The sequence below is a fragment of the Marmota marmota genome, unplaced genomic scaffold (genome assembly GCF_001458135.2).
Source record: "Marmota marmota marmota unplaced genomic scaffold, marMar, whole genome shotgun sequence".
Classification (NCBI taxonomy): Eukaryota; Metazoa; Chordata; class Mammalia; order Rodentia; family Sciuridae; genus Marmota; species Marmota marmota.
In genome coordinates, this window is record NW_026000082.1 from 24,574,763 (window position 1) to 24,599,355 (window position 24,593).

Genomic DNA, 24,593 nt, shown 5'->3' on the forward strand with positions numbered 1-24,593 from the left:
CCTGGGGTATGCTACAGAACAGCTGCCTCTTCAGCTGGACTGAGGAGGGCACTCTTGTGTGAGTGTAGAGAAGACACCCTCCCTTGTAAAGGCAGGTCAGACCATCTGGAAGGTAATGAGTTCCCCATCAGTGTTGAAGTCTCAGTTCCAGCCTGGATATAAGGAGATTGGACTTGTGAATACTGCTTTATCTGGGCCTGTTTCTCTCTGTAGTGTAAAGGAATTGGACTTTTTGATCTCCAAAGGGCCTTCATCCAGGTAATCTATCTATCAAGCCTGTCTCACACTAAGCCCAGGTGCAGCTTCTTGATCCTGATGGGAGTTCAGATGGCTGTCATGAATCAAGAGCTGGCATATAACATAGGACCTATTTGCCATTCTAGTACTTCTCCAACAGTTTTTTCTTCTCAACATCAAGTATTGTCTTTTAGGCAGTTAAAAACTTTAAATCCATCAGTTGTTTTGATGATCAGTTTTTTTTAAAATTTTATCCTGGTATCTTTAGTGCCTAATAAATGGTTTGCCATAGCTAGATACCAGGAAGATCTGTCAAATTTACCCACAGGTTTGTAGGCATGGAGCATACTTTACCTATCAATCAAGCTGTGTAGAATAGGAATAGGCAGCAGTTGCCATCCTCCTTTTTTATACCAAACAACTGAATCGCCTACCCTACCTGGCCATCAGATTTCCAGCAAATTTTGCCACTGAATGGTTATCAAGTGAAATCAAATGGAAATGCAGCAAAACAACTGTGAATGGACACAGCCTATACATTTTGTTCCAGGAGACATCCATTTGCTGAGCAAGTATGGCAGCTGAAATGGGTGGCCTGGCTGACAGTATGGATACCATCATTTCCCCTCTTTGCTCAGGGCGGGGCCTGTTTATCTAGTTTCAGCAGACTAGGAGGTTCAATAGGATGGTCAGTTCAGAGCCACTGACAGCAATGAGATTCAATGACAGTTGACATGAAAAGAAGGCACAAAAATAATAATGCCTAGCAGTCTTCAGATTTGCCCCACGATACTGGCCTGATGGCCACATCATCAGTGGATTAAGTGTTCACTGTCTTCTGAGGTAAGAAAGTAACATGTTTTTTAAAATTTCCCAAGAAATAGGAAATGAGGCAAAGAAGCGAGAGTACAGAATATTTGGAGCCAAATGGGTTTGAATCTGGTTTCTGCTTCCTCCTCTGTAGAACAGGATGTTGGTTCTTTCCTCCCAAGGCTAAGATAAAGATTAGATATGTACAAACATTTGGAACATGTAGCATATAAATGCTTAACAATCAGTGCCTGATATTATTACAAATAAATTTGCTCATTGGGAGCTACTTCTGTGCCTGTCCATTAAACCAAAATATGTTCTTCAAATGATGATCTATTTATTTTAGACCTGTGCTTTTTCCTAACGAATCCATACATGACACATTCCTTGGAGGGCAGCATCTGTACTCTCCACCTTTAAAGGGCTGGTAAGTATTTGGTGAGGCTGGCCATGGCCTGGTTTTGAAACTTTGCTCTTTTGTTCCCAGACACAAAGAACCCACAAAGGGCTGAGGGACATCTGCATCCACCTAGTGCTGTGTATGGCAATTTGAATGGGTGAATTATCCTTTTGGGGGTTCAACCAGTAACATGAGTCTTTATGTGAGCAATTTACCCACTTACAAAATTTTAATTATTAAAAAAACCCATAATGTAGTTTTGGAAGAATGTGACAAAACAAAAACTAAAATATGAATTGAATGACCCTAGTTCTATGACTCAGATAAATACACCATTAGTATTTTGGTCACTGTATTTCTAGGCCTTTTTCTTAAAACATAATTATCTAGGCTTACATATAATTGATAATTTTGCCAAACTGGGATCATACTGTGGTATACATAAATTGCTTTGTGATGTGCTTTTCCCACTTTATTAGGAAGGGAAAATTTCCTTGTAATAGTTCTTGAAAACATGGCTTTCTAGTTTCCTGTCACCTGAATTGAGGCTCCATTTCTACCACTAAAATATCTGTTCCCAGTTCCTTCCACGGAGGTTACTGTGAGGCTCCCATGACTATGACAGATGAGCAAAGTCTGGAGGTGGCTCTTACTATCTGACAGGAAACTCCAGTAGCCACATCCCTGATCCTGGGATCACAGTGCTGATCTCCGTCCTCCTTTGTGCGGGCTCTGCTAAGCTCTTCACACACCAAAGCCTCTCTTGGTTCTTGTGCAAGCCCTGAAATCAGGCTATGGTCCCCAGCTTCAAATGCCTGCCCTAATGCTGGTGCCTTCTGTGTAGAAAGAACTTAGCAGGGTCAACTTGGCTAGGCCACAGCACCCAGTTTTTGGTCAACAGCAGCCTAGATGGTGCTGTGAAGGTATCTGGGGGTGGATTAATATTTAAGTCAGTGGAGTGAGCAACACTAATTACCATTTATAAGAAGGTATGCCTCATCCAGTCAGCTGAAAGCCTTAAGAAAAAGACTGAGGTCACCAGAAGAATTCTGTCTCCAGACTGCCTTTGCACTTGAACTGAAACATAAGTTTCTTTCTGGTTTTCCAGCCTGCTGGCCTGCCCTACAGATTTCAGTTTTCCCAATACCCACAATTCCCTAAGCCAGTTCCTTAAGATAAATCTTTCTCTCGCGTTCTCCACACACAGATACACACACTTGGTTCTGTTTCTCTGGAAAGTTCTGACAAATACAGGGACCATATACTGTCACTGACTTCTCAACTCTGTTGCTGCTATACTGAGAAAGCAGCTACAGACAATGTACAAACAAATGGTTGTGGCTGTGTTTCAACAAAACTTTATTCACAAAAATAGGCAGTAGGCTGGTTTAGGCCCATGTAGTTTGCTGATTTCCTATCTTCTAACAAAGAAGCATAGTACCCAGTACAGAGAAGGCACTGTGAGTTTAAAAATACCATTTAAAAAATGTATAAAATGAAAATGACAAGTGATAAATAAATAAGACACTGAGGCTATGTGGCACACTTGCTGGCTATCAGACTGCCAGCATGAGTTTAGAAGCACAAACAGCAGAAGACAGGAACTTTTGCTTACCTTTGACTTCCATTGTCCTGACATGGTCTGACAGGGACATCTGGCATGAAGATACTTCAACCTGGCATCTAAGGGAATTGGCTCAAGGGAAAATACAGAAGCTGTAGGGAAGGCACTATGCCCTATCCACTTGCCTGCCCCAGGAAGACAGCTTAGTTACTGACACAATCTCTGACAACTCCCAGGAACTCACTGGAGGCAGCAGTATAAGAATCAGTTTATTTTAGCAAAGAAACCATCCAGCAGCCACAGGTGGGCCCAGGACAGCACCTGGCAGCACAAGCCTGAGAAGCCAGAGGCCACGCAGCTATGGATGGTGGGGAGGGTCACACCTGCACCTGCTTGCTCCAAGAACCACAGCCATGCTGGGAACCAGTCGAGAGGCCACCCAACCAGGCCGTGAGGGAGCTGCTCCAAGCTGATCTGAGGAATGGCTGGGGTCACAAACACCATCTGCTTCATGCAGGACACCCTCAGTGCTGGCACCCCTGAGGCCAGCAGCTCCTTCCTGGACACACAGGTAAGAGCACAGCAGGGAGGGGAGAGCACTGCCTCACATGTACTCCCCACAGTCAGCGATGATCACCTTCTGCTTTGGCTTCCCATCCTTGCTGCCCTGGGCCTTTGTGGACAGAACAGGAAAGGAGAACTAGTCAGGGGGTGAGGGAGGAGACTGAAGAGGAACTTAGGGTACCACCCCTAGCTGGAACCTGAGCTCACTCCTTCCTGGCCCTCCACAGGTTATACCCCAAGGGCCAGGGGGTTTGGGGGCCCTTCCTGGCCACCTACCTCAATTTGCTGTAAGACATCCAGACCTTCAGTAATCTCCCCGAACACTACATGCTTGCCATCCAGCCAATCTGTCTTGTCACAGGTCAGAAAGAACTGGGAGCCATTGGTGTTTGGGCCAGAGTTGGCCATGGAGAGTAGGCCTGGAGGAGAAAAGGACATCAACTCCCTCTACCTTGCCCCAGCCCCTAAAGCTGTCCATGCACACTGTGGACAGCCTTCTGCAGGCGGCCCAGGCTCTGGGACACACAGATCCCATGCATGTGGTCCTCTTATCTTTCACTCACTAGTGAAATAGGACAAGAAGGGCTGTTTCAAACATTTCATACTGGTCTGTCATTCTTGTTTTGTTTTTAACAATTATTTATTAAATGTCTACTTATAAGCAATCTCTGTTAAGTCCTGGGAACACTGATGAGCAAAACACTTCTAGCCCTGGTAGAAGCTCATAGTCAGTGGAAAAGGGTCATTTAAAAGACACAGTGCTACGACAACTATGATACAGTGAAGCCCAGTAATGGGCATTTGTGTGGAAAATGGCAACTTAAAGCAGCCACGTAGGAAAACATGTGTATCCACACACAGATGACTTAAAGACAGATGGTTGGGGTGTATGAGTGACACAGGAGAGGAGCCAGATGAGTCCTAAGTTTCTGATCAGGCAGCCAAATGGACAGTGGAATCATTTACTGAAACAAGGACAATGAAGACAAGGAAAAGTGTCGGGGAGAAGAGCAGAAGCTGTTTTGGGCCTGTGAGGTTGAGGGCCTGTGGGATATCCAGGCAGGCAGCTGGACAGGAGCCTGGATGTCAGGGAGCAATCAGTCCCAAGATGCAAATTTGGACAAACTCAACTCACAAGAATTCTGTGCAAGCTCTGGCACTGGATGAAATTGCCCAGGGCGGTAGCTCTCATTGAGGTTGGCCCTATCCCCAGGGGCTATTTGAACATTTAAGTATATTTTTGATTATCAGAAATATCATGGGCATTTAGTAGGTGGGGGCCTGGAATTCTGCAACTATCCCAAACAATGAAGAATTGTCCCATATCCTCTTGGTCTTTCAAATGTCCTGACAAATATCAGATGAAAAATGCTTATAAGCACCTGTATAATTCAATTATACATATAAGCCCAAAGTTGTGGAGGCATTTTGGTTTTTTCATGGAATCTTTCAGAAATGCAACTACTATATAAATCAACAAAATATTACTCTTCAATTTGGAATCTAACCAACTTTCCTATCAGTTCACAAAATCACGTCGCCAACAATAATACTGTTTGTGATATCCAAGTTGCCAGTAGACACACCTGTCTGCATTTCTCACTTTGCACTTGGGTACAGGTGCACACATCTGGCATAGTTGTATTTGCACATTTCCACCAAGAAACATATATTCTTTTATTACAACTCACTTTCTTTTCACATTCTTTCCTGTTAAGAAATAGTATTGATTTTTAAAATAACTCTGTAGACAGGTAGCATACATCATCTATACATTTCATTCCAGCAGTGAAGAGGTGTACTATAAATTATCAGAAAAAAGAGGCCTGGGGAGACAAGTTTCAATGGAAAAGCAAAGAGTGAGCTCTGAGCCACTTTAATATTTAGGGGTCAGGAGAAAAAGGAGATGGCAAAGACAGAAAAAATCAATTAGGTAAAAGGAAACCAAGAGAGGAATTCTGTCAGCAAAGTGAAGGAAGGAAGGAAGATTCAAGGAGCAGAGGGTTAACGGTATGATATGCTGCTAGGAGGTGAAATCAATTGAGAGCTGAGAACTGGCTACTGGCAAGATACAACTGGTTAGCATCTTTGGTAAGAGTGGTTTCAATGGCAAGATGGGGCTAGAATTCTGGCTAGAAAAGCTAGAAAAGAATGAAGCCTGTGAGTCTACATTTTCAAGAGTCTATTTTTTCCAGAAGTTTTGCTATCATAGACCAGAGACATGAGTTAATGGCTGGCAGGGAAAGAGTCCAAGGATTTTTTTTTTTAAAAGATTGATACCACATGCTTAAGCTGATGGACTAAGCTGGCAGAGCAGAGGAAATGTATTATACAAGGTAGAGGTGGACACTGGAAGAAGCCAACCTCCTAAGTAGGGAAGAGGGATGGGCTCCAGCCCACAAGTGGCAGGGCTGGCCCCTGTAATAGAAGGGTAGTCAGAACATTCACTGCAGCAGATGAGGTGGGAGGATGATATGGAAGCCTTAGGAGTGAAGACAGGCATGGAATCGTCATCTCTGATGGGGACCAAGAAACCAACTAGGGAGATCTGGTTAGAACTGTAGTCATAAATTTCAAGTGGGATCATTCAGTATAATTCTGTGTTTCCTCTAGTTGTAGGGGGACCAACCACTGAGATTTTACTAGATAAGTCTGAAAGGGGTTGGGAAGGTAGGTAGAGGTTGGGGCCATAAAGAGCTTACAATGGTTTGGATTAAGTAGAGGGGAGTGAAGGCAGGGGAGGGGACATAAGGGTAGGAAGGATAGTAGAATGAATCAGACATTATTACCCTATGTACATATATGACTACACAACTGGTGTGATTCTACATCATGTACAACCAAAAGAATGAGAAATTATACTCCATTTATGTATGATGTGTCAAAGTGCATTCTACTGTCACGTAAAACTAATTAGAACAACAATTAAAAAAAAAAAAAGAGCTTACAATGGCAGATTATAGAATCTAAGGTAGGCTAATTTGAGTGTGGGCATGGTAGCGGGATGAACATCTCATGAATGTAAGCATGCAAAGACACCCCAGTGGGTCTGAACGTTTTCTTTCTGCCCAGAAGCTGAGTATCTCAGAATCCCTGCCCCATGGCCAGAACCACAGCCTATTCTTCCAGCCCACACAACCATTCTGTGCTGGCCCAGCCTCTTATGTCACCATACCCCAATCAGCTCCTACCTGGTCCTGTGTGTTTGAGGATAAAGTTCTCATCATCAAACTTCTTCCCATAGATGGACTTTCCCCCAGTGCCGTTGTGGTTTGTGAAATCACCACCCTGGCACATGAACTGGGGGATGATGCGGTGGAAGCTGCTTCCCTTGAAGCCAAAGCCCTTTTCATGGGTACACAGGCAACGGAAATTCTCTGAAGTTGAGAAAAGAGTAAGTGCTGAGGTGGAAACACAAAAAAAATAAAGCAAAAAAACAAAGCCTCTGAAAAATAGGGTTTTATTTGTTTAATGTTTACACAGTTGTAAACTTGGTATCCACATGGGATTGCTTCCAGGAACCTTTGCAGATATCAAAATCTGGGGATGTTTAAACCCCTTATAACCTATGCATAATCTCCTTTATACTTTAAATCATTTTTATATTACTTATAATGTTTAATACAATGTAAACGCTATGTAAACAGTTGTTATATTCTATTGTCTAGAGAATAATGATAAGATCAAGTACGAACATGTTCAGCAAAGATGCAATTTTTCCCACCCCCCCAATAATTCTGATCTGTAGTTGGTTGAATCCACAGATATGGTGCCTGTGGATAAGGAGGAGTGACTGTATTTTCACTTTAAAGTAAAAGAAGCTGTCTCAGCTAGGCGGTTCAGCCCTGTAATCTCAGCTACTCAGGAAACTGACACAGGAGGATCAAAAGTCTGAAGTCACCTTGGGTACCTTAGCAAGACCTTGACTGCTGGCAGCTCAGTGGCAGAGTGCTTCTGCTTAGCTTACCTAAGCACACACATGGCCCTGGTTTCAACCCCCAGTACAACAAAAACAAAAACAAAGTAAGAGACACTCATTATAAACCTTTGTGATACTGACTCTTAGAGGACTACAGGGCATGCTCTTAGAGGAGGAGAATTGAATACATGCACTTAGCTCTGCTACCTCCCAGACTAGGAGCAAAGTGATCTTTGAACAAGAAACCCAAAAGATCTTAGAAAACTCATGACTTTGGATGTGGTAATAGTTTCTTACATGACACCAACTATGTAGGTAACAAAAGAAAAATAGATAAATTTGATTTCATCAAAATAAAAAATTTATGTGTATCAAAAAAATACCACCAACAGAGTAAAAGGCAACCCATAGAATGAGAGAAAATATTTGTAATCATTTAGTAAGAGTTTAATATCCAGATGTATAACTTCTATAATTCAACAACAAAAAGACAAACAATCCAATTAATAAATGGACCAAAGGGTTGAACAGACAAAGAAGATACACAAATGGCCAATAAGATTACGAAAAGATACTCAATATCATTAGTCATTAGGGAAATAGAAATCAAAACTACAATGAGATACCACTTCACAATTGCTGGAGAAGATGTGGAGAAATTGGAAGCCATCCACATTGCTGGTGGGAATAAGGCTAATGGCACATTTAAAAATAGTTAAAATGGCCAAAAAGTCAATTTTAAAAGGGAAAGACAAAAGAACAAAAAATTCTGAAATCTGGGAAACAAATAGATGAGTCATAACTGATATAGCAGTCTGTAGATGAAGCTGACTCTCAAGCTGATAAAAGCCAAAAAACAACTCAATTAACACTCCAAAAGCCCAGACACAAGTGTGATGGTAATTCTAAAAACAGCAAGTCTGGTTGAATCCTGTTTTAGAAAGTAGTTATCCCCAGGACCCTCTCCTTAACTCTGTACCTGGGGGCTGTTCTTCCTCTGCCCTGGCAGTCAGCTTAAGTTCTACTCTCTAGTGAGATAAAGCAAAGGGTCTCTGGACTAGGAAGCCCTAGGAGGGTTGTTGAGGTCATGACAAATGAAGTTTCAGTGAAAACTTATATAGTGAAGGCTGAAGCATTCAGCCCTGTCTCTTTCTCCCTCACCAAGATGGCAAACAACTGGTTACAGAGCCTCCAGTTTGGGAGAGTCAAGAATAAATACACAGGCAATTACCAATTCCAGGCAAAACAAGTCCTATATGTATGAAATGTATGATGTTTATATTGTTAAATAATCTATGATCTAACTCAAATTGTGGGAATGCTATAGGGAAAATGAAAAGGGATTTTATAGGAACACGTAAAGGGATTTATATATATATATACTGTCTCTTANNNNATATATATATATATAAAAATATATACAAAATATTTATATATAATATATATATAAATAACATATTAATATAAATAATATTAATTAATTGATTGTACTGGGGATGGAATCCAGGGCTTTCTGTATGCTAGGAAAGAGCTCTACCACTGAATTACATTTCCAGCCCTTTTATAAATTTTAATTTAAGAAAGGGATTTAAGTGGCCAAGGCTAGCCTTAAATTTGTAATCTTCCTGCCACAGCCTCCCAAGTAGCTGGGATTACAGGCATGTACCACCATGCATGGCCAGAAGAAAATTTTAAAAGCTAATTCCTTAACTTCTGAAGCAGAAATATCAAAAGATAATGTCTAAAATTTAAAAAATCAGAAAGTAGAAATAGAAAACTGTTATCTACCAAGATGGAAGTAAAAACCAAAAGAGATTCACAAGAGTTGAAATTGGCTACTTCTGAGTAGCAACAAATATTGTTGGTGTCAGGGCAGGGCATAGAGACAGCACTAGAGAACTGCTGTATTTTGAAACAAGCTTTCTGAAACTGATTTTTTAAAGTACCTAATAAAATTTACACTTAAAAGAATAAAGAAAAGTATTTAACAAATAAGAAAGGTTACTCAAAAACAGCACTAGTTGTTACTAAAGCACAGGACTGGATATATTATTATTGGAATATATGTGTGTTGGTGTATTCAATTTATATATTTATTTTTTTAACCATGAACACATTACTTATTTATTTTTTTTAAACTATTATTTAGAAAATAGTAAACTAGCACTTATAAGCTCCCAGGGTCTGACATGCCTCAAATCAATTCAGGTCAGAAAAAACATCAAGGCATAAGAACTAAGGCAATGAGAACCCTGGGAAAGCTCAGTGCTCAGGCACCAATTTCCTGTCATCCTGACCACAGCAGGATCCTGCTCACCTGCCGTCATGGGCACAACATCAGAACGCAAGAGCATCTGGATGCGGCCAGCTGGTTTGTTTCCAATCTTGATGTCCATGTACACTTGAGGATTTGACCGGGCCTTTTTTGCAGTGGGCTCCCCCTAGGTGCAGAAGAAATTGTTAGTTAGAACTCACTGGTTGTGGCTCAATGGTAGCGCTTGCCTTGCATGCACGAGGCACTAGGTTCAATTCTCAGCACCACATACATACAAATAAATAAAATAAAGATCCATCAACAACTAAAAAATATTAAAAAAAAAAAAAAAAGAACTCAGTAATCTCCAAATAGAAGAACAAGTATTTTTCTGCACATGTACTTGGCACAAACTCCTTGAGCAGGCCAGCGGAAGGTGATGACAGGGAATGCCATTGAGGGACAGGGCTGTGGAAGGCAGTAGCCATGACTATAGCACTCAGCTGGACATCCAGCAATAGCAGAGCTTGCCCTCCTCTAGTCTTTCGTAAGGACAGCTAGAATGATCTTTCTGAAACACTGGTCCAATCATTAACTCTGTTGCTCAGAACTTTTCCTCACCATCTAATTGGGGATCCATCCACACTTCTGCTTTCCCTCAGACACACCAGCTTACTCCCCCTGCCCTGCAGCTCGTCTTACAATACACAGCTCTCATCATTTCGACCTCCAGCTCAAGCACATACAGTTAGTAGACCCACTCATGTACCTCCAGATCTCCTCCATGCCTGACCCACATTGTCACAGGTTGGCCACACGGAAGCAAGCAGGGGGCCCTCTCACTCAGGCCTCAGCCTAAGTGCTCAGAGGCTTGTTTTGTACTCCAAGTAGGTAAGAGTAAGCAGAAGATCAGCAGACATTTAATACAACCACCACACTTGTTCCAAGGGGAAAGATAAAATGTTATTACCTTGCTTTGATTCAATTGAACAAACATATACTATGGCATCATGTGGGCGCTGAGGATATTGCCACTGCTATTTGCCATTGTAATAGCAAGGGTCCAGCAGCAGCAGCAGCACCTGCAGCATTTACTGGATAACTTGCCCCAGTTCACAAAAGTGGTTAATGGGGAGCTAAAAGGCAAAACTAAATCAGCTTTCCTGTCAAATTCACACTACTAATCATATTACTCTACCTCATATTTTTTTTTAATTTTTTTAGTTGTAGTTGGACGCAATACCTTTATTATATTTATTTATTTTCATGTGGTGATGAGGCTTAAACCCAGCACCTCGCATGTGCTAGGCAAGCACTATACCACTGAGGCACAACCCCAGCCCTCCACCTCATATTTTTATTAATAAGATGCATACTACAAGGCCCCTAGTCTCACAGAAATTAATGCCTAGAAAAGTAAGGGCAATTGGCACTGAAGTAGCCTGTGCAAAAGTAAAGGTATACATGGACATATAAAGAATGGCTTTATTAAGACCATGGTGAGAGTAGGAAGGAGACTACACTGGGAGAGGTGGGAAATGAGATTGGAGAGACAGGCAGGATCAAGAACCTGGAAGGCCCCTTTTGCACTTTGTCCCATGAAACAGGTGATGGGGAAAAGTGAAAAATTCTGAGCAACAGAGTTAATGATTGGATCAGTGTTTCAGAAAGATCATTCCAGCTCTCCTTATAAAAGACTGGAGCAGGGCAAGTCTGTAGCCAGTTACTGTAATTATCCAAATGAGACAAGAGGCTAGACTAAGATGAGTGCTTCAAGGAAGATTTCACAGAATTGGCCAATTATGATGATGTATTGGCTCTATATTAAAAGAGGGTCTAGATAACCTAGTGGGATTTCACTAACTGTGAGGACACCACTTTTGGCATTCTGCTTTGCATCCAAATTTCTGGTTTGGGCAATGTGTAGATGGATGAGGCAAATTAACCAAGACTAAACACAGGAAGACAGGGTTGAGAAGGGGAAATTCATTTTAGGCAACTTTAAGGCTTCCTACACAGAAGCAGACTTGCATGAAGAAACAGCTGCAGCTCAGCACTAGAAACAGATGACAAGATTCAACTGAAAAATAAACGCTGCCTTTGACAAAGTACTAAGTTCAATATATCTACTCTCTGCTTTTGTACATATATATCTGAAAATTGCCATAAAAACTTAAAAATACAAGAGTCTCCTGTAGAAAGCACCAGCCCTATCTCCAGAACCATAGTCTTTGTTCTCACCTCCTGGGCTTCTGCTTTGGGAGGCTCTGACCCTTCTTCCTCTTTATTCTCTTCAAGAGTCTTCCCAGAAAATTTCTTCAACCAGTCATCATCTGACCAAACTGAAAGGAAAGAAGCAAACCAATATTAAGAAATTCAAACTATCAGTCAATTGTTAAGTAGCTACTTTGGTCAGAAGGTAGAATATTCTAAGTGGCCCTCTTAATCAAAGGAGTCTCCTTGAGAACTCCTAAGGGCAAGGAAATTTACCACTAGGAATACCCTGAGGTCCAGCACTTAGTGGGACTAAGTAAAAAAAAAAAAAAAAAAAAGCTATGCTGGGGCTGGGTTTGTGGCTCAGTGGTAGAGTGCTTACCTAGCACACGTGAGGCACTGGGTTCAATTCTGAGCACCACATATAAATAAATGAATAGAATAAGGGTCCATCAACATCTGAAAGTATATATTAAAAAAAAAAAAAGCTATGATACAGGCAAAGATATGCCTTTGCTGGTTCTAGTCCTTGATGGAGCATCCTAGGAATGGAGTACAGAGAAAATTGAGAAGGTTGAGAGGCCGGAAGCAATTACTTTGGCTTTGCTGTGAAGCTTGAACTGTTTCCCCAGAAAGGTGGTACCTGTCTCTCGCCAACATGAACCATCCTTTACTCCTTATCTGTCAAGAAGCAGTATTTAGCACGTATTTCCAAGTAAATAGGATAAAAATGGAACTAAGGCCAAACTGAAGATCATAACAAGGAACCTGTGAGTTGTTCCCACTCACCTGGTCTGGAAGAACCCTCCTTAATTCTCATTGGTTTTGCCAAATTGACACGAATTGTCCGTCCAAAGAGCTCAGATTCATTCTGAAAAAATTGAAAATCCAACTATTTAAATTCTGTCACATTAAAGGAGAGCCAAACAGCTTCCCATTTTATTTCTGACACATGCTCAAGATTCTGGTCCCTTTCTAGTAGTAAGCTGTGTCCTCAAACAAAGCAGTCATCATGGGAGGAAATGGCAGGGAGTTTCATCCTGAGCTATCACACACCTCCTTTCTTTGAATACCAGCAAAGAAAGGTCTGTATTGCCAAAAGTAACTCTGAGTTCAAGGGACTCTGAAATTACAAGAATAAATGCAGTTTTCTGGAACCTGAATTCACCTTCAAAAGCCAACATCAGCTTTGAAATGGTGAGGATCATCTCTCTCTGACAGTTAAGAAATATGTTTAGTGAATGGGTAAGAGAGAACAGGAAATAAAGAACTTCATTATCCCAAAATATCTGGCACTGGGACAGATCACTTAATGTAAATTTACTTAAGGTAGTGGTGAAAATTTTATGGTAAAAAGTAAAAAAAAAAAAAAAAAAATTTCTTTTGACTGGTCTTTGTGATGAAAGTAGAAATAATGAAAATATCTTTCTAACAGTTAATATGCAGGCTTAAGTATGCACTGACTTGTGGTACAAACATGTAACAGGAGCTGACTAGTATGAAGTATTTTTTTCCAACAAAATTCTATCAACAGTATATAATACCTTTGCACTTACTAGTTGACATGAAAATTATGTATAAAGATTTCAAGGAGGGCAGGAATACCGAAAAGCATCGTCTCGTCATTTCCAAGAACTTTTCCAGGATACTCAAATCATTTAAATCAATAGCATACCCTGTCATTATTCTGATTGAATTTCTCTTCTCAGTCGTTAACTGATCTGACACTTCAAGAAATCTTCTTTTACAAAATATGCAGTTTCACTATGCAATCGATTTGCATTGTATTTGCAATTTATTATCCCAGGCATGAGGGAGTTGGTGAGAGATAGATCAACTTATATTATTGTAAATGGTGAAAGATATCTGAGTAAGGACTAATTTTTGCAAGTGATCAATTCACAGTGAATATTTTCACATGATGACCATTTTTACCTCCCCACACAACCTTGAGGTTTAAAAAACCAATATGTGAACAAGGACTCTTTATACCACCAAAAAGCAACGTAAGTTAGAATGAGAATTCTCAGTCTTACCATGTTGTCAATAGCTGCTGCAGCATCCTGCCAAGGAGAGACAAAGTATAAGTTTAGGCTTGTACCTAAATGCTTGTTGTGAGTCTAAACACATTCTCAGTATCAAAAAAAAAAACAAAAAAAAAAAAACCCAAACACAGGAAAAAGTCACGTCTACCCTTCTTATCTAAACTGTGTCTAATAAAAAGCACTTCTTGGCTGACTTTTGAGTTAGTGAAGCCACAATATGAAAAACAGTTGAAAGCATAAGAAATAATCACCAGCACTGCTAGGCAACAATGCTCAATGAACAGAGCTGTAAGAGAGATCTGCAGAGCAAGAGGGACTTGGCCTGGCAGAAACTCTGAGATGTTATTCACAGTCTACAGTCTGATTAACCCACCAAGTCCCACATTTTTAATTATGTGACTAATTCAACAGGTGCATTAAAATATTCTGGAAATTTTAACCTAGGGCTTATAAATTATTAAGCCCATTAATATTATAATACAATTACATTGCTATTATATAATTATATTATATACTATATTTAAGCTTTTACAGGTGTTCCACATCTGGGACAATGTGACAAAATGGGTTAAGTGAGAGAAGCTTTCTTTCAATCAGTACTTCTGGTCCCCTGGAAGTATCAGTGTAAAGCCCAGAAACCTAATCCTACGGGGAACAGCTTCCTTTGTTATTAGTTACAATAACACAAACCAAAGACAAAACAAAGGTAACACAGAATGTTCTTACCTCTGCCAATTCAAATTCAACAAAAGCAAATCCTCGATGCTTTTCTGCAAAAAGGGGGAAAAAACAAGTACCATGCAAAAAGGGAAGAAACAGAATGGTCATAATGAAAATTAAGTCAGTTATATGCATCTCCAGACACTGGAAATTCTACCCAATCATTATTTAGAAAGAAGAAATCTCATTCTTTAATTCCTCTTAAATAACATTTTAAGCAATAATAAACTTTTTAGAGGAAAAGCTAAAAATTAACTATGTCTTTATTCTTTAAAATGAGCATTCAATTCTTCTACCAAAGCTAAACTTAAACACTTCAACCTTTGTATGCAAGGCAACTAGAAAAATGGTCAGTTAAACTATTAACTGTGCACCCAAATATATAATTTGAGAATAAACTATTCCTTCCGAAAGCATGAATCCTAAAATCTGATAAGGATGTTGAGTCTTTATCCTCAGGCAAATGCTGATCTGTTTAGAAAGGCCAACCAAAACAGTATTAATTATAGAACTCAGAGACCAGAGGGCCTTTAGAAAATCAATATAACCTTACTGTATTTGCAAAGGAAGGCTCAGAGAGTGTAAAGTCCCTGCTAACAATCAGATGCAAGATTAATATTAGAGCTAGGCCTAAAACCCTGGCCTAAAAATTACAACAAGGCTGAGAGATGAACACAGCAGGAGAGCCTTTGCCTAACATGTATAAGACCCTACATTTGATCCGCACATGGTAGGGGAAAAAAAGGAGGAGGGGTGGGGATGTAGCTCTGTGGTAGGGTGCTTTCCTAGCTTGAATAAGGGCCAGGGCTTGATTCTCAACAACACAAGAGGGAAAAAAATAATTACAACCAAGATAAAGTAGAAAACTGAATGGTAACTGTATACCAATTAAAGGAAAACCCATCCAGGTATGTAGAAGCTAGAGTCCCATTTGAGGGCCAGGTTTTCCTGCTGTCTCATTTAATAGCACAGCTGCCAAGAAGGGAGCAGGTGTGATGAGGTACCTGGCAGGTAATTTGAAACAACACTCAGATATCAATGTAGTTCATTCCTATTGGTCTACTGAAAAATTTGTATTATCTCAAACCCAACAGATGGAGACTGCAACATATTGACAACCCACAAGTACTCTACCGGAGAGCCACACTTCTGGCCTGAAAACACATATTTAGACTTTAAAAAAAACACATTTTTTTAAAGTTCTTTTTCCAATAGGATTCTGAACATAAAAGAAACCAAAAGGACTCACCTGTTTCATAATCCAGAGGAATCTGAATATCTGTGATGTCTCCAAAAGGAATAAAAGCAGCATGAAGAACTTTGTCGTCCACCTCCTCTGCCAGTCCACCTGCAAATAAACCAAGGGCTTTTTGAGCTGCTGTCCTCAATACTCTTGCAGAAGACTGTGGGGCAAATTAGCATGTTAGGCAAGGGCAGGAGTCTTTCCATCCAGTTGTTTGGTTAGACAAACACCCCTCTCTCATCTACTGCCCACCCACACTAATAAAGTACATTCTTATCTTCATCCTTCTTTTAGACCCTCATCTAACTCCAGGATTCCTGCAAAAGCCTCATAACTGATTTCCCTGCCTGTATACCTTCTATCAACTCCACTATGCCAACTTGAGAGATCTTGGGAAAGTGAAAATTTGAGCCCATCACTTCTCTGCTTAAAGTCCTTCAAAGGTTTTCCACCATCCTCAGATTAAAGTGCAAACTTCTTAGCAGTTTATACAAGGTTCTTCATAACCTGTCCACCTCTCCAGCTTGTTTCTGGAGAGGTGAGTGCAAACTTTCCTGATGCAGTAAGTCCGGAGTTGATGAGCAGGAGTTAGCTGGGTAACTCTGCTTTCCAATTCCCTGGGTCCCGAAAAATAACCCACTTGCCACCAAGGGTCGGGTTATTTAACATCTTTGAGCTTCAATTTTTGCACCTCCCTTGTAATAAGTAACTTTGCCTCTACTTTGGCTACTCAGCTAACTCCTCATCAGCTCTGGAGTTATCGCACGCGGAAAGTCTGCCCTCCTCTCCCCCAGATGAATGGATCATTTCTTCACGCAGCCGAGGCCCTGTCATCACTGCCCATCCCCACCACAGCGCTTATCTATGGTACTAAGGTTATTCCCACTTTTATTTTTTTTCTGGCTAGTCTGGGAACTCCTTTGTGATTGAGGTTGAGCCATCTCTGCAGTGAATGCAAAATTGATAGGCGCGAGGATTTGAAAGACCGTATTTCTCTACTGCTATTCCGGACCCTGGAGGAGTTTAGCACACCAGGAAGGAAGCCGGAGTGATTGTTACATCTTGGGCTCACGGCCTGAGACAAAGCAATAACGCCACAGATCCGGCCTGACAGCTACTCCCGCTTTCCCCATCTGGAGACGTGTCCCTCCCCACTCTGGGACCCACTCGAGGCTGGTTTGCCCAAGCTCCGCCTAGCGCCCGCGCCTGCTCACCCACGTACAGCACGCGTTTGGTAGTGGCCATCTTGCTCCAGCTCTTTTCCGCCGGAAATAGGCGCTCGGCCCGCCCCCTCTGGCCCCGCCCCGTCTCGGCCCGCCCTACCTCGCTGCAAGGCTCTTGCAGACCCCGCCCACAGGAGCGCTGGTCTGGCTGCGTTGGCCTCCTAGTTCCCTCCCGCGATGCGTTGGGCGTACGGTGGTGGATGAGCTGACCGGTTACTGGTGCTCCAAGTGCGACGCTGTTGTGGGAAAAAAATCAGGCGGGATATTATCCGCAAAGGACTACAAATAAGTATGGTCCGTGGGCCATCCCGCCACCCCGTTTTGGAAAACCCAGGAGCTAATAATGTTTTGTACATTTTGAAATAGTTGAGGGGAAAATCAAAACAAGAATATTTTGTGACACGTGAAAATTTCGTGTATTTTATTCACATATTGTATAGTTTAAATTCTATTAAAATTTAAGTGTCCACACATAAAGTTTTATTGGGACACAGCCCCACTCATTCCTTTAAATATTATTGTCTGTGACTGCTTTCAAGCTACAAGGGCAGGAGAGCTATAGCTAGAAAAGCAGACAATGTTTACTATCTGGCTCTTTAGGAAAAAAGTTTGTTGATTCTTGAACTAAATCTACTAATACATAAACCACAGATTTACATAAATGGTAAAAAAAAAAAAGTGGGGACATTTATTTTAGATGGTTTATATGGGGCAGGGCTTAAGTCCTTCATGAAATGATATTTAAGCTGAAACCTGAAGGAAAAGGAGTCCGAGTGAAGGAATCAGGTGAAAAATATCTAGGAGAGGAAACAACTTTTGTATTCTCAAAGAACTGAAAGGCCAGAGCATGGGGGGGTGGGGGGTGGGGGGTAGTGTATGTTAAATCAGGCAAGGAAAGGTGGGGAGTGGGCCACACTGTGCAAGATTCTGCAAGCCTTGTGGAAGATTTGGGGCTCTGAGAAGCTACTGAAGTTGTAACAGGAAATTACACGGTCACATTTATGTATTAGAATAGTGCTCTGACCACGATGTCTGGAATGGATAGAGTGAAATCCTGAAGACCAGAAGTAGACTAGGAAGGAGTTGGTTGTGGCTCTCTTTCTCCAACAGTCCCTCCAGCTTATTTACAAGATGATCTTGCTTAAAAATAAAGCTGACCTCTCTAGATCTCCCTGATTAAATCATTGCTGCTTATAACTAGGCTCTTGACAAGGGGACTGTGCCCACCCCAAATCAACCCCAACCTCCACACTGCATCTTCACCTTCTTACCATGTGCTCACCTTCCTTTGTTCGTTCAGTTCTCTCTCTTTTTTTCCATCTGGATGCACCCACCTGTTTTTGTCAGAGGTTCTCTTTAGCTCTTCACTCACCCAAGTCCCTATAGACAGGGTTCATGGCCCCCAAGTTCAGAAGTCAATTGGAACACACCCTGTGACTATAGTCAAGCATGTGTCTCTCTCCCACTAGATGGAGGACTTTGACACCAAGGTCTGTATCTGTTGTATTTCCAGAGTTAAGTAGTAACTGTGCACAGTCTTCTAAACCAACCTCAGATCAGGAAGATGATGCTCACAGGAATGAGGCTTGGGAATCTGATCAGGATAACTCTGTGGGTGCCTAATACAATTCCATACCAACAAGGAGAATCTGATCGAGTATTCTTTATGTGGGGGTGTTATAATAAAAAATATATATATTTGTCTTTGTCCCCAGTTTCGGGACAGAGTTCCTAAAACCCTTGGAATTTCCTGAGTGATATGGGAGGGATTTTTGTTCATAGTGAGCCCATTTTGACCACACCTGAGTTTATGCTAAGATGACTCATGGTAGGGTCCCTAGATAGCTTCAAATGGGGGGGGGGATTGTCACCAGAGGAATCAATATCATGATTAGAGAGTTAGAAGTTTCAGCTCCATCCTCTGACCCCTGGGAAGGAGAGATGGGTTGAAAATTGAGTTCTATCACCAGTGGCCAATGACTTAATTAACTATGCCTAGGTAATGAAACCCCATATAAAAACCCAATGGGGCTTGGGGAGTTTCCAGGTTGGTGAATACATCAATGTACTTGGAGGATGGCATGCTGGCCATGCTTGGAGAGCATGGGAACTCTGGGCAGACAACTACACATGTGGACCCCATTTGTGGCTGGTATCTGAAGTGAGAGCAGTCTTGTGAGACTGAGCCCTAAATCTGTGGGTTCTGCTTTAGCTCAAAATTGAGTTGAATTGAATTGTTGGACACCCAGTCAGTGTCAGAGAATTGTAGAAATGATTGGCATTAGAAAAAAAAAACATACAATGGGAAATTTGTTTTTATCCATTGTAATTCATAATATGTTCTTCTTTCTCCTTACTAACTCCACATGACAGGTAAGACACAAAGATAACCTTTCTCTCTGCTGCACCTGAATATCCGGGGTCTCCTTCCCCACATTCTGAACTAAGACCTGAAGCCACAGTGTCTGAGAAGCAGCTCACTTTGGAGTCTCTCCATCCCAGGGGACTCCAGTATTGCAACAGCTTGAAGTTAACAATCTCCAGCAGCATTCCTTTGATCTTTTCAGCCAGGTTTGAATGCTTTATTTGGATGAGTGGGAACACATATTCCTCTATGAGTAGTACAGTTAAGAAAAAACCAAATCAAATCCCAGTGAAGAGGGGACACTGGTGTCCACAGATCCTGGTTCCTCTTCTGCAAGCATATGGGAAACTCACCCCACCAGGGTCTGTCTTGAAGTCTACATTGGAAGTGGTCAGGGGCTCATGCCTCTGCATGTAGACCCCAGGCTGGGGTGCCAGGGAACCAGGAGGGAGATGCTGAACAGTGGTCGACTTTAGGGTAGTCCAGCCATTTGACATGTGAATGGTACCATTCAGAATGCCAGCAGGAGGGGACAAAAGGCAACAGTTATTGACTAAATTCAGTCCATGGTGAGAGAGCAGCAGTGATGTTAAAAAGTATATGTATATTGGGTTGGGGTTGTAGCTCAGTGGTAGAGCGCTTGTCTAGCATGAGTGAGGCACTGGGTTTGATTCTCAGCACCACATATAAATAAATAAAATAAAGGTTCATCAACAGCTAAAAAAATCATTTTTTTTTAAATGTATATATGTATACGTGTGTGTGTGTGTGTGTATATATATATATATATATTTTTTTTTTTTCAGGCTGGCCCCAGACTCCTGGGCTCAAGCAATCCTTCTGCCTTAGCCTCCAGAGTAGCTGAAACTACAAGCACACACCACCATGCCCAGCACCTTAGAAGCTTTTTGAGGTAGAGATTATCACCTCTTTTAACCCATTACACCCAGCAAGGTCAAGCAATTTACTTACATGAGCAAAATAATAATTCATTTTGTTTATGGAATGAGCAAAACTACAATAACTTTCTTTACCAGAACACTTTTTTTTTGTTTTTCCTAAAGACACATTTAGAAGGATTCCCAGAAGTGACTGGGCCAGAGCATATAAATATCAGAACAGAAGAAATTATTATATACCATACCCCACCCCTTTCAGTAAGTACTCTGGAGACATTAATACATGACGTCAACCACGAGCTTAAGCCTAGGAGCAGGTCCCAGAAGACTATGGAAAGGATTCATCTTTTCACATGGCATTGAATTTTGCAAGTTTCCATCTTCAGAGAGCTTTAGATAGGTGAAACATCATTTTCTCTCCTGTATTTATAAAGGGAACAGTTACATATCACAATCACACTTGGCACAATTTGCATGGGTGTTTATTTTCTACATCCCTTTCTCTCCTACCAGAGAAAGAACATTTTGAGAGCAGAGACCATGTCAGTTTGTTTATAGTTTGTTTATCATTGTCATCTCAGTCCACTGCATAATTCCTTGGCATTTAGTAGAGCTTTAATATCTGATGAATGAAGCAGAGAAAAGCTTCTTTCAAATAAAGTTGAAATGGAAAATTCTATTCTTAGCACGTTGGGTGTCTGGGCCTCCCCTGCAGAAGCTGAATCACAGGCTGTGGGCTGAAAGATTGGAGGTGTATTTACATGGAGCAACAGCCCAAGGAGGAGCAGCAAGTGTGAGTGTGGTGGCCCAGGTGCCAAGAGCCACATCAGAAGGATCCACAAATGAAAGATCAAACCAAATTAAAGTCCATTAATCTTGGCAACCAGAGTCTCCAGGAATCTTCTTTGATTCTTAACTAAGTCAGTGTTTGTACCACCGAGATTGTTCGAGGGACTAGAAATTAAAACATTGTATCTGCCAGATAAAGACAATATTCTCCCCTAGCAGCAGGAGGGAGCGATGTCCAAGTCTGCCAGAAGCTAGAGCTGGTTTTTTCCTGCTGTCCTCTCAAAACACTGGATTCAGCCATGTCATAGGCTCTACTCCCTTAGGTGTGTCAGGTTTCATATCTTAAGACAGCAGTCCTAAAACCTGAGCCTGCATCAGAATCATCCAGAGGCTTGTTCAAAGATTGCTAGCTATATTGTCAAAATGGCTGATTTAGTACTTCTTAGGCAGAGCCAAGAATGTTCATATCTAGGGCTGGAGTTGTGGCTCAGCGGTAGAGCATTTGCCTAGCACGAGCAAGGCCCTGGGTTCAATCCTCAGCACCACATAAAAACAAATAAATAAAAGTATTTAAAAAAAAAAGAATGTTCCCATCTAACAAGTTCCCAGGTGATATGGAAGCTGCTGGTTTGGAGACTACCTCTTGAGAACCACTTTTCCAAGGAAAGTTGTAACATATGAAAAGCAGGACATTCTGCTGGATGCAGAATGTATGCAGAGCAGGACATTCCACTCTGGATGCTAACACTAAGGGGGTGTCTGTAAAGAATTTTGAAACAATGATAAAAGAACTAAAAAGTCAGTCATTTTTTATTTAATTATGCTTAGGCAACTCCAAATAACATTAGCCACATAGTATTCCTCCTGAAAAAGAAAAAAAAAAGTCCAGTGTTTTAAGGTGAAAGTTAAACAATTATAGTTTTCTCCTGGGTTCAATTCTCAGCACCACATACACACGCACACACACACACACACACACACACAAAATTGTCTATTGGGCAGGACTTCTGGTGGTGATGGAATAAAGAATTCACTACTTCTTTCACAAAATAAACTATAAAACTGGGAAGAATTGTCAAGAAACAGGTTCAGGGTCTGGAAATTGATTAAATGCACATGACAAATTGAGACCTGTTTGTTCATGAAAAACTGCTGAACTCAGGTTAATAGAATGGAGATCCATGGCATTCTTGCCTGGGGCTCCTCTCATCTCTCCTCTCCTGTCTATCCCCAGCATCAATGGCACAGCAGGGCAGTGTTGCTGCTGCTGCTGAAAAAGGCTGACTTGAATTAGAGAGGAGAGAAAAACAAACAACAATAACAAATATATATATATATATATATATATATATATATATATATATATATATATTTTTTTTATATTTACACCAGCCATGTGCAAGGTTGCAGTAGCTAGTTTCNTATATATATATATATATATCAGTGAATTGAACTGGGAAAGCCCATAGCTCTGTTAACATGAGGTTGCAGTCCAACTTGGCAGTCAAGCCAGAAATGTAACAGAGAGATCCTGGAAATAAGAAAGCCGTGGAAGGATTGAATGAGCTCTCCATAGGTCCCTGGCTGACTGGAAGTCTGCATCACACACATGCAGGCAAAACCAAGAGGGCTCAAGCTCTGAACACATTCCTGGCAGACATGGACTGCACACATGCAAGAAGTACGAGGAAGGACTATTAGAAAAGGAGAAGCTGGGGAAGACTTGAAAAGTGCCTGAACTTTGAATGCACTCCCCAACCCACACATAGATTCACAGGCAAAGAGTGGAAACTTTACTGGCACTAAGTATGTGGACAAAACCTCTAACTAATCATTGGTTTACCATCAAAATATTCAGACACAAGGATGTCCCCTAGGAAGCCAAGATAAATAATAAAAATAAGAATTTTTAAAAAATAACAACTGAACTTGGCACTGTGGCACTGTCTGTAATCCCAGAGACTTGGGAGGCAGAGTGGGATGATAGTAAGTTCAAGGCCAACCTGGTCAATTTATTGAGGCTGTCTCAAATTGAATTAAATTGGGCTGGAGATTAAACTCAATGTTACCCGGCCCCTGGGTCAATCCCCAATACTCAATAGGAACAACAACAAATTGAGAAAAGTGAGAAGCATGATATTGGAATAACTGCTAGAGTGACAGAGTCTATAGATTTAATCCAGTCAATTACTGAAAAAAAAAATTGAAAACAAACCCAAACAAACAAAAAGGAACAAAAACCCAGAAGCAGGGGCTGAAGTTGTAGCTCATGGTAGAGCGCTCACCTAGCATGTGTGAGGCACTGGGTTTGATCCTCAGCACCGCATATAAACAAACAAAATAAAGTTCAACTGACAACTAAAAAATAAATAAATAAAAAATAAACCACCAAGAAGCAATAGAAGTAATCCTGGTGAGTAGAACCAAAATCCAGAGTTGATACAATGTATTCTTTTAAATGTCCAATCTGCAACAAAAAATATATGACACATGTAAAGAAACAAATGTGACTCATACTCAGGAAAACAAAAAAAAAAATTAAAAAGGAAACTGTCAATAGAACTGTCATTGCATAAGTCCAGATGTATTTAGCAAAGACATCAAATCAGCTATTCTAAAACAACTGTTTAGAGAATTAAAAGAAAATGTCAATACTCAACAAATAGAAATTTCAAGAAAGTACAAGAAACTATAAAAATAATAAAATTCAAATTCTAGAGTAAAAAAGTGCAATAACAAATGAAAAACTCACTAGATACACTCAACAACAGATCTGAGATAGCAAAAGAAAAATGTCAGTGAACCTGAGGATATTGAATAGAAATATATAATTTGAAGAACAGATAGAAAAAAAGATGAAAGGTGTTAAGACTCAGAGATCTGTGGCATTACATCAAGCATGCCAACATACATGTACCAGGAGCCTCAGAAAGATAAGAAAGGTAAAGAAAAAATATTTGAAAAAACAATGGCCCAAAACTTCCCAAATTTGCAAAAACAAACAAACAAACCCTCAAACCATTTATCTACAAATCCAACAAACTTGAAGAAGTCCAAATAAGATCAATGTAGAGAAACCCACATTATCTGCTGGGTGCAGTGGCACATGCCTGTAATCCCAGTGGCTCAGTAGACTGAGGCAGGAGGATCGTGAGCTCAAAGTCAGCCTCAGCAACAGCTAAGCAACTCAGTGAGATCCTGTCCCTAAATAAAGTACAAAATAGGGCTGGGGATTTGGCTCAGTGGTCGAGTGCCCCCGAGTTCAATTCCTGGTACCAAAAAAAAAAAAAAAAAAAAAAAAAAAAAAAAAACAACAACAAAAAACATAAATGCCATAATACATG

At 40.9% G+C, this 24,593-nt stretch overlaps 1 protein-coding gene and 1 pseudogene across 3 annotated transcripts; one reads left to right on the forward strand and one right to left on the reverse strand.

Annotated features, from left to right (window-relative positions):
* Positions 1 to 3,270: 3,270 nt before the first annotated feature.
* On the reverse strand, positions 3,271 to 17,266 carry Ppie (peptidylprolyl isomerase E). Of its 3 annotated transcripts, none has more exons than XM_015485219.2 (10): positions 17,188 to 17,266; positions 15,980 to 16,078; positions 14,737 to 14,780; positions 14,002 to 14,028; positions 12,755 to 12,836; positions 11,993 to 12,093; positions 9,815 to 9,938; positions 6,770 to 6,955; positions 3,855 to 3,997; positions 3,271 to 3,687 (listed from the first exon to the last, which is right to left on the reverse strand). In XM_015485219.2, exons 1-10 carry the CDS (start codon positions 17,216 to 17,218, stop codon positions 3,619 to 3,621), a joined length of 906 nt encoding a protein of 301 aa, XP_015340705.1. In that variant the 5' UTR covers positions 17,219 to 17,266; the 3' UTR covers positions 3,271 to 3,618. The 3 variants fall into 3 exon arrangements, with proteins under 3 accessions (XP_015340705.1, XP_015340706.1, XP_048671640.1); XM_015485220.2 differs by having other exon boundaries at positions 17,196 to 17,238; XM_048815683.1 differs by lacking the exon at positions 17,188 to 17,266 and adding an exon at positions 16,329 to 16,404.
* A 1,399-nt stretch (positions 17,267 to 18,665) lies between these two features.
* LOC107141492 overlaps positions 18,666 to 24,593 on the forward strand; it is a 27,965-nt pseudogene continuing 22,037 nt past the window's right edge.

Coding starts and splice junctions, on each gene's coding strand:
- Ppie (XM_048815683.1), bottom strand. CDS start 16,389: ATGGGCTCAAATTTTCACTTTCCCAAGATCTCTCAAGTTGGCATAGTG. Junction 3,998..6,769: donor CCTCAAACACACAGGACCAG/GTAGGAGCTGAT, acceptor TTTCTCCTCCAG/GCCTACTCTCCATGGCCAAC. Junction 3,688..3,854: donor ATGTCTTACAGCAAATTGAG/GTAGGTGGCCAG, acceptor CTGTCCACAAAG/GCCCAGGGCAGCAAGGATGG.